The 12835-nt window shown below is 37.4% G+C and overlaps 1 protein-coding gene across 7 annotated transcripts in view; it reads right to left on the minus strand.

The window, feature by feature from the left end:
* PTPRK (protein tyrosine phosphatase receptor type K) overlaps positions 1 to 12835 on the minus strand; it is a 548248-nt gene that overhangs the window by 9579 nt on the left and 525834 nt on the right. For all 7 annotated transcript variants that reach the window (XM_035699505.2, XM_025422992.3, XM_025422993.3 and 4 more), the window contains 7 exons: positions 12283 to 12319; positions 10875 to 10972; positions 10357 to 10473; positions 6595 to 6749; positions 3839 to 3974; positions 3458 to 3607; positions 2390 to 2563 (listed from right to left, as the gene is read on the minus strand). In XM_035699505.2, coding sequence (XP_035555398.1) covers positions 2390 to 2563; positions 3458 to 3607; positions 3839 to 3974; positions 6595 to 6749; positions 10357 to 10473; positions 10875 to 10972; positions 12283 to 12319 — 867 coding nt within the window. The remainder of the gene's footprint in view (positions 1 to 2389; positions 2564 to 3457; positions 3608 to 3838; positions 3975 to 6594; positions 6750 to 10356; positions 10474 to 10874; positions 10973 to 12282; positions 12320 to 12835) is intronic.

Genomic DNA, 12835 nt, shown 5'->3' on the forward strand with positions numbered 1-12835 from the left:
TATCAGCACATTCTGCTCATCTCGTGGGCATTTCTAATGTATATGAATGATCCAAATGATAGTTCCAATCACTTAAGATTTTTTAAGTGCCAAAAAGTCAAATGTACTCCTTGGCCCCATCTCTAAGGGAATGACTCCTTCTTTATTAAGTGCTCCTTGACTGGGATGTGACACATTATCTCTATCCAGAAGGAGAGGCTATGCTCATCAGACCTGGGCCATCTGTCATTCTGCCGATGAATGATCTATATTTCTACGTATTAACTCAGATAGTTTGTAAAAAAAAAAAAATAACTAGACAGTTGCCTGAGACAGATTTCCTTAATGCTGATAAAAATTGTCAGTGATCCCCTAACTCACTTGTATCATATGACTTTTTAAGGCTTTCAAGTGTCTTTTTTTTAAATAGAGAGAGAGAGCACACAAGCAAGGTGTAGCAGAGGGAGAGGGAGCAGCAGACTCCCCACTGAGTGGGGAGCCTGACATGGGGGTTCAATCCCAGGACCCTGGGACCATGACCCGAGCTGAAGGCAGACACAAGTGGCGGAGCCCCCCAGGCATCCCTCAAGTGTTTTAACATCAGTGTAGAAACTGGTTCTTGAACATTGATTCAAGAACCTTTCCTGAGAAAGGTGTGAAGGCTTATGAAAAGGATCAGAAGAAATAAGTAAACTTTCCTTCTAATTACATGTCTGCTCCATGGGAAAGTGAGCTATTCACTTAGTTCTGAGGCACAGCAGAAGGGAGATGGATGAGATGATGGGAGAGAGGACAGATGCTTTCCTGTATCCTTCTTCTGTAAGTACAGGAGTACATCTAAGGCTCCGAAATCACAGAATTCTTGGTCTTCCCTCCTAATTCTTCACAATCATGGCACAAGGGTATGTAACCTTGTGAGGATGTTGCTAGAGGGCAGGGGGCTTGCGGAGTGCTTACCAGTGAGCCCTGTTCTTATAAGACAAACCAAGCCTAACTTTTCTGAGGCCCCAACTACACTACTGAATCCACTGGACAGTCTCAATTATAAAATATATCTAAGTGGAATCATAGGGTATAAAGCAGGGAGCGGAAACAGATAGAGAACAAGGTTTGGTCTTATTGACTAGAAAACAACCTGGAAGTGAAGAAAAACTTGACAGTGATAGATGCCCAAGAGAAAAAAATGCCTCAGACATAAGCTTCATCAATCTCTTCTCTAAAAGTATTTTCTCCTTCTCTTTTTCACACAGCCTTTAAAAATTCCAAGTCCCAACTCAGAAACAAAGGTTTTGTGTGTTTTCTCTGTGTTTTGGATATTTGTCTTTCCAGACAATTAGAATGGAAGAAAAGGTACAATGAGGATCCAGTGTGATTTCAGTGGTTATGATTAATGACTAGGCAAAACTGCTCATGGCAAGAATGAGAACTTTTTACTTGAGCTTGTCTCACACTATTCTGCTCTGCGTCATAAGGAGAGCAAAGTAACTGGCTAAGACACTAGTCTCAAGAGTAGACGGTGGGCTTTCCGAGTCTCTACCATCGGAAGCTAATTTTGGAAAACACAATAAGAACGATAACCCAGAAAACTTCATTAGTAGTCACAGAGGAATGGACCTGACTTCTAAGTTCTCCTCGCTGTGGTTCCACAATGAAAAGGCAAAACCTAGAAATGTTTATACATGAAGATGATGAACTGTTTAAAATGATTCTGAACCTGGACAGCCTTCTTGCTTCTCTCCAAGCTAACCATGCAAGGGAGCCAAAGACTGACTTAAAAGCTTCTTTCCATGTTGTTCTGTCTATGGGATGCTAACCTGCTGAGGACGTGCTCTACCATTTACACTTTATGATGGCTGGAGTGAGGCGAGACAGTTCTTTCATTATGATGGATGTATTAACATGTATCTTCGGCGCCTTCTCCTAGTTATTTTTAAAGGGTCTCTATTAATTAATGGCCGATAAAGCAGGTTAGCTATAAATTACTGGAACACTGAATGTCAGAGATAAAGATTTCCCAAATTAACACGAGTTTCGGAAGATAAGGCATTATGTAGTCTTTAAAATTCATCCCTCACTTAACATTCAAAATACATAAGCATGATTTTCTTTTCTGAAAATAATTAAGATGAAAAATATGACCTGCAGGTATTTCCTCTACAGGATATAATAATGGACAACCAAGCTCCAAATCTACAATGGAGCCTAAAACTTATAGTTCCCAAGAATCTCTGTAGGGGAAATTCAAGATCATTCTCAAATATATATATAAAATATATACATATTTCAATGAACATTTCCATTTTTCCTTTCTAGGCCATTTTAACTTTCTTGAAAAGAAAACCAGCCAGTGTTCATCACATTACATAGCTTTTCATGACACTTTACGCTGACAAAGGCAGTAGTCTCTTACGTCCATAAGAGCAGCATTGATGTAGTTACTACTCTCCCCATCAATTGTAATTAAAAAAGGTAGACATCTGTCGGGTGGCAGCATGTCCATAAAACGATTCTTGTCATGATTCCTTGGCAGGCAGGCTATACTGCAGTCTTCGGCTTGTAGTCGAGGGGTGACCGAATTCAAAGTCTAAAAAGAAAAGGGAACCTAGGTTAAAAGCAAGTGACCCATTTAATAGCATAAGGCAGATCCATCAAGTATGTGGGAGGCCAAGTACAAAGTGAAGGATTTGTCCAAGGCACCGGCATTTGCCATGATGACAGGCCGATAGACTTTGTGGTTAAAGCTAATGAAGCCTGAGAAGTGACAAAGAAACAATGTACACAGTGTTCGCTGTGTTTCCTAAAAGGGAAAGGGAAGCTAAAAGCCGTAGCTACCTTCAAAATGCATCGCTTGACCAAAGAAAACAGAAATAGAGTGGCCCATGATGATGACCCATCATCAAAGTTGGAAACCATCACCTGCAATAAGGTGTTGGCAATGCCGTATTTGAAGATAGGCTGCAACACGCTAGAAAGAGCACTGCACAAGGGATCAAAGTAGTCGGTGTCCAGAGAGACTCTTAACTTCACATTCATACACCTTCAGGGATGTTTTAAGGGCAGTGAAAACATTTGGGGTTATTTAGAGACAATGTTTAGCACGAACTTCAGCTATTATTATTAATGTGCTTGATCTCACATTGTGAGTGACACAGAAGGTTAACATCCGTAAGACTGCATAAAAAAAGGTTGTAAATACACACAAATCACCACCAAGCTTGACGTTTATGATACCTTTCCCCACGCTCTTCCCCGAGTCTGAACTCATCTGCCCTTCCAGATACAGCAGATAGGAGCTCATTAATACAAAAGTGACTCCATAATATGTATAATGAAAGAGACAGGTATTATATTATACCTAAAATAGGGTCAAAGGTGGTAAATTTGACGTGAAAGACCTTCCTTAGAAGAATCAATGATGCCCAGAGTACACTGTAATAAGTTGTTCATTAAAAAAAAAGCCCCAGAAATAAGTAAATACCTGGAATTCATCTTTGAGATGTGAAGAGTTAGTCTGAGAGTCTATTCTAATCATATCAAAATATGCAGCTTTAAATTCACAGACAGGTATGGCAGTTTCTCCACATAAGCAGGCTTCTAAAATGGCATCATGAATAAAAATGTACTGTTCCTAAGAAAGAAAAAAATCAAACTATTTTAATAAAAACTTTCTGTCATCAAAGCTAGATAGTACAAAGAATTTTCTCTATATAGAGACATTAATAAAGATATCAATATTTTCCTATATGACTTGGTGAGGTTATTGATTCTACACAAAAAACATTTATTGCCTTTGATGAATGTTAGAAATCAAAGAAAAAAAAGTAAAAAGCTATTAGAGATATATCAACAAGCCACTTACCTCTGTCTGGACCATATTGATACGACGAGATCTTAAGGCTTTGACACAGTTGTAGATGTCGACAACACCCTCTCTTTCAGCCATGTCCAGCATGATGTCGATCACGATGTAACAGCCAGTCCGTCCAGCACCAGCACTGAAAAAAAATTAAATCTAAGGGATTGCAAAAAGCGTGTTCATGCAAACTTATATAAAGATCCATTCAACTGTCAGATAGGTGGGATCAAACTGATTTAGCAAACTGCAAGGTGTGATTTATAGGTGTTATATAAACACTTATTTAATGCAGAGTATTTGCTTTGGTGCAAAATGAGATTGGAACAAGAGTTTAAAATTAAAATGATACAGTTTGTAAATCAAACTGTGTTTTAAAATTACCGTACGTATGTTGTTCAAGTTCCATGGCTCTCTTATACAGTCTTCAATTCTTTGGAAATCTACTGCATAGAACTTCAAGCTCACAGAACTGACCGAGGGGTGGATTCGTGCTTTAAAATTCAACCTCAAAAATACTCTTACTCATATACTTGTGGGTCCTCTGGCCAAATGTGAGAATGCTGGCTCACTGTTCCCATCTGACAGATTCTTGTAAATGCCAAGCCAAAGAAAATCAACTCCAAAACATTGACTGGGAAGTCTGAGGAGTCACATTTCAGAGAAAGTGCTAGGGGTGAGGAAAATGGTGATTACCAACAAGGAGGGGGCCAACAGTAGAAAGGATATTTGAATGGTGGTCTGAAGGAAAAATGAAAATGGAAAGTTGGATATAGAATATACTGCTTAACAGGTCCCAAAGACAGCCACTATCTTGCTGTATTTATTCAGCAATTCAATCTTTATATACTGTGGCTTACCTGACCTCTTGGGCATGTTTCTTCAATTTTTTAAAAAAAGATTTCTTCATTTATTTTAGAGACAGAGCAGACTGGGGGAGAGGTGGAGGAGGAAGGAGAGAGAATTGCAAGCTGATGCCCCGCTGAGGGTGGAGCCCAACGTGGGGCTCGGGCTTACAACCCTGAGACCATGACCTGAGAGGAAATCAGGAGTTGGTCACTTCACCGACTGAGTCCCCCAGGCGCCTCTCTTCAATTCTATATGTAAAAATCAATAGCACAAACAAGATATAGTTGGGATTCTTGGGGGCGGGTTCACTTCCCAAGGGGGAGTCAGCTTCCCCTTTTGTATAAATTCACAGATACCCAAGTGTTAGTGAAAAATGAAAGTTGTTTCAAGAGAGTATCTGCAATCTTGGAGCACTTCTATTTTTTTTTTTTTAATTGGAGTTCTATTTGCCAACATACAGCATAACCCCCAGTGCTCATCCCATCAAGTGCCCCCCTCAGTGCCCGTCATCCAGTCACCCCAACCTCCCACCCACCTCCCTTTCTACCCCACCCCTTGTTCGTTTCCCAGAGTTAGGAGTCTCTCATGTTCTGTCTCCCTTTCTGATATTTTCTACTCATTTTTTCTCCTTTCCCCCTTATTGCCTTTCACTATTTTTTATATTCCCCAAATGAATGAGACCATATAATGTTTGTCCTTCTCTGATTGACTTATTTCACTCAGCATCATACCCTCCAGTTCTAAAGTAAGCAAGTCTTTGGAGAGCAAACGTCCTCTATGATAAGTCACTCCTGAATTAAAAAAAACTATTTATCTCATTTTCTAAATGCATAGATGGGCTATTAACATTATTTCTTTGTTGTCCAGATTTGGTCACTTCTCTTAAACTAACTGTTAATAAATTTAACTAAAAGGTATTGTGGGTATCTCTTGCTCTTTCTTTCCTTTTTTTTTCCCCCCTTTGCCTACCATCTTCTCAATCACTGTTCCCAGGGTTTGAGACAGGAAAGTAATTGAAGAGTACGTCAGATTTCTTGAGAAGGCTTGAACTGAAGATTTATTTTTCAGGGGACACAGTATCTGATCCTTACGGATGCCTTACTTTTATTTCATTCTCTGTGTTTCCCCTCTCTCGTATGTGTCATTTAAATTCCGAATAGGTTGTATTTTCAGGAAAAACAAAACCTAAGTATAACCTATTATGTAGCTTGGAGGGGATAGTATTTGAGAATGGTGTGCAGCATTTAGGAAAAGCGTTTCAGATTCAGTACATATTTTTCTGTTCACATCTCAAAATGAGGCCATGTAATTTGCTTTTAGTGTCTCTGAATGCTTGTTTTAAGAGAAGTGTCTAATCAGAAGGAAGCATGGATATAATGTTCACATTTTTCTGGCTTATATTTGCTGGATCTCACTGATGTAGTTTTCAAGGTCCTCTGATGGATGGCTTTTTTCCCTCCCTAAATTCTTAAATAGCTGTTTTATAGCACAAATTCTTGCAATTTAGGCCATTTAGTAACTCTGTATGTCTCAAATTTAGTTTTAAAAGCTGGCATTCTATTGGGAATTTACTAGATTGGCAAGAAATCTCTATTTTAACCTCCCATCCCATACAATATGGGATTTGCAAAAGCGATAAAAAAAAAACAACCCACAAAACCCTAAACACAGATGTTGCCACTAAAAGACAGTTTCCACACTCCCATTTGTGAACAACACTACACACATCAGGATGAATGGATTTATTTTTTTAAGTCTCTATTCTATACCCGCCTTATAGCTTTTATTTCCCTGCTATTTTACGTTACCCATAGTAGACGTGCGCTGGAACCTTGGGAGCACGCACTAATTTTGTCTCCTAGTTTAAAAAAAGAGGGCTGGAGATAGTCAAGACTATTTGGGCCAGCACTCACCTGCAATGCACCACGATAGGGCCAGCACTGGGGGGGTTGGAGAACTTGACCCGACGGATAAAGGAGAGAAGGCCGGTAGCGTGGTACGGTACCCCGTGGTCGGGCCAGCCAGTGAAGTGGAACTGCTTAACTTCCCGGATCTCATTGTATCCCCTCTGTGCAAACACGTAAAGAAGTGTTTTTCCAAAGAACCCAAATCAGGCCATTAAACACAACCCCAGGCACGAGGCCCAGGTGACAGTGAACAATAAATGACTCTAAAAAGACTCTATCAAAGACAATAAAAAGATTCTATCAAAGATCACACTTTCTCTGGCAAAGGATGTTGGCCTGACGTGGTCCAGGAGCTTACCTGTACGGTCAAGTAACTGGAATCAGAGGTCTTGCTCAGTTCTATAACTCTGTGTAAGTTTTATTTGCCTTGACAGTATCTTCCTCACGAAACGACAACACGTAAAATTATGAGGAGAACAGGAAAAAAAACCGGAAAGCTAAAATGCTGCCCTATTGACCCAAGGCACTGAGTTTTCGAGTGGTGAATAAAAGCAACCTTCTGGCTTCCAACCTCAAAAAAGATTTTAATGCCTTGCTTATCCATGTTGAAAATGGTTTTGAAGCACAGCATGGAGGGATTTTCCAGGACACTGCTACTTGAGATTGTTTTGTAAAAATATACAGACAGCTCAACTCTTCTTGGGGCAGACAATTTTGTCCTAATTCTGTGAAATAATTCAGCACAGAGTATTATTTAAAGTAACCAAAATACAACATGAAAGGGGAGCGGAATTGCTGCACCTTTGTCCCAGTGGGTTAATTTAAGAGAACCTTTATTTTTTTTTAATTTTTATTTATTTATTTATGATAGTCACAGAGAGAGAGAGAGAGAGAGAGAGAGAGAGGCAGAGACACAGGCAGAGGGAGAAGCAGGCTCCATGCACCAGGAGCCCGATGTGGGATTTGATCCCGGGTCTCCAGGATCGCGCCCTGGGCCAAAGGCAGGTGCTAAACCGCTGCGCCACCCAGGGATCCCCTTAAGAGAACCTTTAAATGCACACTTTGAAGCTGCTTCTTTTTGGTCAGAGAAGCCTGTGGCTTGTGGTAGTAGCAAAGCTTCGCAAACACAGATAGAATGCTACAGATTTTATGTATAGGAACCCACATTTGCAGTCCCCGATCCCGCCGACTCTATGCAATTCCAATGGTGCCCTGAGCTATCTGGGCTATCTCCACCTCACTCGTTCATTCAGAAAAGGGAGACAAATGCCATGAAATACATGAACCAAACTGGGAAAGTTTAGATTCAGTCCTATATAGACAGACCAAATGTACTGAAGCTTTGGAAGCCAGGGATCGGGTCTCATTATTCTTTCTGGTTCCTACACAAAACCCTGCACACAGAGTGGGGCTCGACAGCTGATATAATGGTGAAAATGATAAACACCCTCCTGGAATCATGCAGATGGAAAAAAATCACTTCCTTTATGACTTTTTAATTAATTAATTAATTAATTAATTAATTAATTTTTTTCTTTATGACTTTTCAAGTCCACTCCACTGGGGAAGATCCTAAGTTGTTCTAAGACCTGATTTCAGCCAGGTCACCTCCTCCATATCAATCCTTTTACTGGAGGTGTTTGCCGTAAGGGCCTTGTTCTTTTTAGTAAACCTCAGCAAAAAAAAAAAAAAGTTCTTTTTAATATCTCGCAAGGCATGTTCACTCACTGCTCTCTGTACTAAAATGTTCTTTTTTTTTTTTTCTTAAAGATTTAATTTATTTATTCACGAGACACACAGAGAGAGAGAGAGAGGCAGAGACAGAGGCAGAGGGAGAAGCAGGCTCTCTGAGGGGAGTCCGATGTGGGACTCGATCCCAGGACCCTGAGATTGTGCCCTGAGCTGAAGGCAGACGCTCAACCACTAAGCCACCCAGGCCTCTCTCTATTAAAATTTTCCCAAGGAATTTTCAAATATGTGCTTTTCAAAACAAAAACAAAAAACAAAAAACAAAAAAAACCAAAGTACTCTTCTCCAGTTCTAACAAGAAAACAAATTAAAAAAAAAAATTCAATGATGTTCCAAGATGTATGCCATTAACGACATAAAGTGTTAGTAATCCAAAATATTCCCATTAGGGCCAGGTGCATGTCTCCACTTACTGATTCACATCATACTCTACGTCCTTCATTACACTTTGAGGATTTAGTCACTTAGGACCCATGTCTCTGCTGAATCTATTCCTAAACACTTTAGAATTTTTTACTATTGAAGAGATTTTTTTTAACGTCTACTTCTGTTTACTGCTAATATACAGAAAAGCTATCATTTCTGAGTATTTATCTTGAATCAGCCACTTCAATGATTATTAGTTCCATTCTAAAGTATCTCTAGTTTTCTTGGTATAAAATAATCTCATGTAAAAATAATTTTAGTTTTTCTAATAGTTAGGCAATTTATTCCTTTTGTTGTCTTATTTCATTTACTAGAACTTCCCAAAATTTTGAATGCTAATGAGACTGATTATCTACATTACACTTCTGATTACATAGCGACCCCTGTAGGGTTTTTACCCCTTAATATGCATGCTATAGTTATTGTTGAATCATCTTTATCATGTTGAAGCAGCCTCCTTATTTTCCTAATATAGATTATGTCTTTAAAGAAAAAGTAAGTACTTTACACTATCTATTAATAAAATCCTATGTTTTTGTTCCTTTAAAGAAGATGTGATGAAATATTCAGCTAGATTTCCCACCACCAGTGTAATATCCTTGCATTCCTAGAACACAATCATTATAGGTCATGTTGTGACGTTTTCTTAATTCACAGCTGGGTTTCAAATTTTTGATATTTTATTTTGAACTTTTTTTGAGTATATTCTTGAATGAAATTGGTCTGCAAAGTGTGTGTACACACACACACACAGATAGAGAGAGAGATTTTAAAAAAGGCAGAGAGGACAGAGAAGAGCTTTAGAGAGTCCCATCTTTACCTGGTTTTGTTATCACAATTATTCTAGCTTTCAGAATATAGTTAGTTGGTTTTAATGGCCTTCCATGGTTTAAATACTTTTATAAACATAGGCATTAACTATTTGTTAGAAGTTAAAGAAACCTCAACTATAAAACCATAGTGCAATTTCAATGATAAAATTTAAGATTCCATTTTCTTCTGTCATCTGTTCAGGTTTTTAAGTCTTCTCGGTCAAATTTTGAGAATTAGTCTTTACTAGATATAAATGTATCTAGACTAAAATCTCCATCTCCAAGTTTACATGTATTATTTCTTATAGCTTTCCCAACAGCCAGTATAAGTGTAGCTACATCTTTCTTGTGTTTACTAATATTGCACACTTTTGATTGTCCCTCATTTAGAATTGATAGTGGTTTAATCTTTTATTGATCTTTTCCAAGAGCTAGCTTTTTGATTTCATTTATTATTTTCTGTTGGTTTTTGGCTTATGTTTAATTTTTCTTTTGTTCTGTTGATTTTCTCTGGTTTTCTAGTTTTGTGATTTTTTCACATGATTCTAGACCATCTTTCAAAACAGAAATCATTTATGTGTTTAATATGTGTCCTAAGGTTTACAAAGATGCCTGGCACATGGCATGCTCTCGAAAAAATATTTGTGAAACTGAATGAATGAATGAATGCATGAATGAATGGATGGCTTTTATAGCAGCATCAAAACAAATCTTGATGGGGACTCTAAGAGAAAAACAATTTCAATAAACATATTTTAGGAGAAAATTTTCGATAGCTTACCCTTTCCAGGGTGAATGTCCTCACTACATATTCAGCAAGTGGTTCCATTTCCACACAGGTTACTTTGAAGTCACCATAAACTTCAGTATCATCAGGCCAATACTTGTAGCATTTAACCTAAATGACAAAAAGGGTATGTAGGTGGGCCTGCATACATTTTAACCAAGATGGTTTAATTCCAGTGGTAGCTCTTTAGGTTACAGTAAAAATATCATAAAAAACTATAAATGAGATAAAAGCATCTATTACACAATAAATAGAAAAGCTTTGTGTAGTCTCATTATAACATAGAAGCCTGATGATGCAATTAGAACCTATATAAACTCAAAGTTTCTTTTATTACTCAGTAAGACATCAAATAATTTCTTAGCTATCAAAGGTCCACTGAGGAGCACTCATTTGAAATGCTATGTCTATGAATTTTTAAAACTATGGAATGAGATTCTATTCTAAGTGTGTTATGTTTGGCTACTCAACTTATGTTTAGTGAACAAGAAAAAAATCTTTTTTTCTCTTACCCGGCCAACCTCAACTAAATTTGTAACCATCACAATGCAGGCAGACTGTTCTTGCCAGATCATTCTCCAGAAATCATATACTGTTTCATGAACTGGGCCTTTGAAGAAATTAATTTGAATATTTTGTTATCAGAGAAATTTTGTGATTAGAAGAACTAAGTGGTAAGAATATGCATAAGGTAAAAATCACGGTAAATACAATAAAAAATAATATTGAAGGTCTAACACAGAAATGTCACCGAAATAACTTAAATTCAGTTTGTATCTAAATTCACCCTACCAAAACATAGGCAAATACAACTTTTTTTTCAATTCACCTTATATACTTCCCATTCAGAAGCAGATATCACTAGATTCTAGGATATTTATATCTGTCACTAAGTTAGTTTGATACAACCTCAAATACATGTTAAAAATAGGAAGTCTTATACCACTACCAACCAAACAGCATATATTACCAATTAAATCTACCCACATCATTTATAAAACAGGGCACATTCAGGGGTTAATGAAGAAACATTCATATATATAAGCACACATCCCACCCTTATATTGTCATCTCCAGACCACAGAAGTGTCTACTGGGCTACACTCTATTCAGGACAAGAAACAAATAAACCAACCTAGAATATTGTTCACCATGAATGATCTTTCTGACTTTAAAGAGCTTACAATTCAACTCAGGTAATCCACAGATATGTGAAAATACTCAGAAAATTATCTCTTTCAAAACAGCAGCACTCTTGCTTTACTTCCCTCTTTTAAGAAATAAATGCATGGGCTAGGTTTCTTTTCTGATGGTCAGTGGTCAATCTGGAGAGATATCTGGAAGTGTTTTAGGATGTTCTTATTCCCCAGTGTGCTACTGTAACAAGACTTCTCTGCCTTTTTCTTATTTTCTACACAGAATGAACTTGATGAAGTCCCCCTTAGCCCTTGAGACAAAATTTTTTGTAAAAAATATTTTGGAAGAAGGTCTAACATTTCATTATAACATTATTGGCCTTGGACAATACTCCATTCCAGGACCACAAAAAAAAAAAAAAAAAAAAAAAAGACAACTTATACCAAGTGAGACATTTCTGGCTTCCCTCAAAAGTAATTCCTGTGTTCAGCACTATTGACTCTGGGACATCAGAATACCAAAACCCAAAGCACAAATCAGCAGCTCCTCTTTTATTTTAATTAAAAAATATATCAAGTTTCGATTTGTATATGTTTTACACAGATAAAACGAATCCTATTATACAAATGAATAAAGAGAATAAATAATCCTATTATACAAATCTCTCTCAGAAGATGTGATTTTTTTTTCCAGTTAAGTCAGATAAAATGGCAAATAAACCACTAGATGGATGAATATGCAAGTTTGGTTTCTCTAAAACATTTAAAAAGGCAATGTTTTTACCTTGAGTTGCAATGTAGTGGCTTGGTCTCTGGTACCCCTAAAATAGGAGAACAAATTGGTTATCATTTTACATCAGTATTAGAAATAAATGAATGAAGGCATAAAAAGATGAAGACAACCACCTGTTAAGATTAAGTTATAGTAAAAAGTCCAGAAATGAGTAGTGAACTCATAGTTCACTTCTCAAACCTAGGTTATCTGAAAGGTAAACATAAAACAAAAATTAAATGTTTTAAGGGCTCAGATTAGAATATGTATTGCGTAATTGAGTTTTGTTTGCTAGAGAATAACCGCGTAGATATTGTTTGGTTTTACTAAAATGTTTATGCCTTCATGTTAATCTTTAGTCATTCATTCCTGGCAAATTGTGTTCAAAAATATTAAATCTCATCGTATCATCCAAAAGTACAACACACTGCATTACAAATGGACAACGACATATTAGAACCATAAAATAATAACAGAACATTCCAATGTTAGAGCTGGACAATGCATGAGTGCATTAAGTCAGAGTCCTGCTGAGATATTTTAGAGAATATTCCCGTACTGCAAT

This window comes from Canis lupus, chromosome 1 (assembly GCF_003254725.2).
Source record: "Canis lupus dingo isolate Sandy chromosome 1, ASM325472v2, whole genome shotgun sequence".
In the NCBI taxonomy this organism is placed as follows: Eukaryota; Metazoa; Chordata; class Mammalia; order Carnivora; family Canidae; genus Canis; species Canis lupus.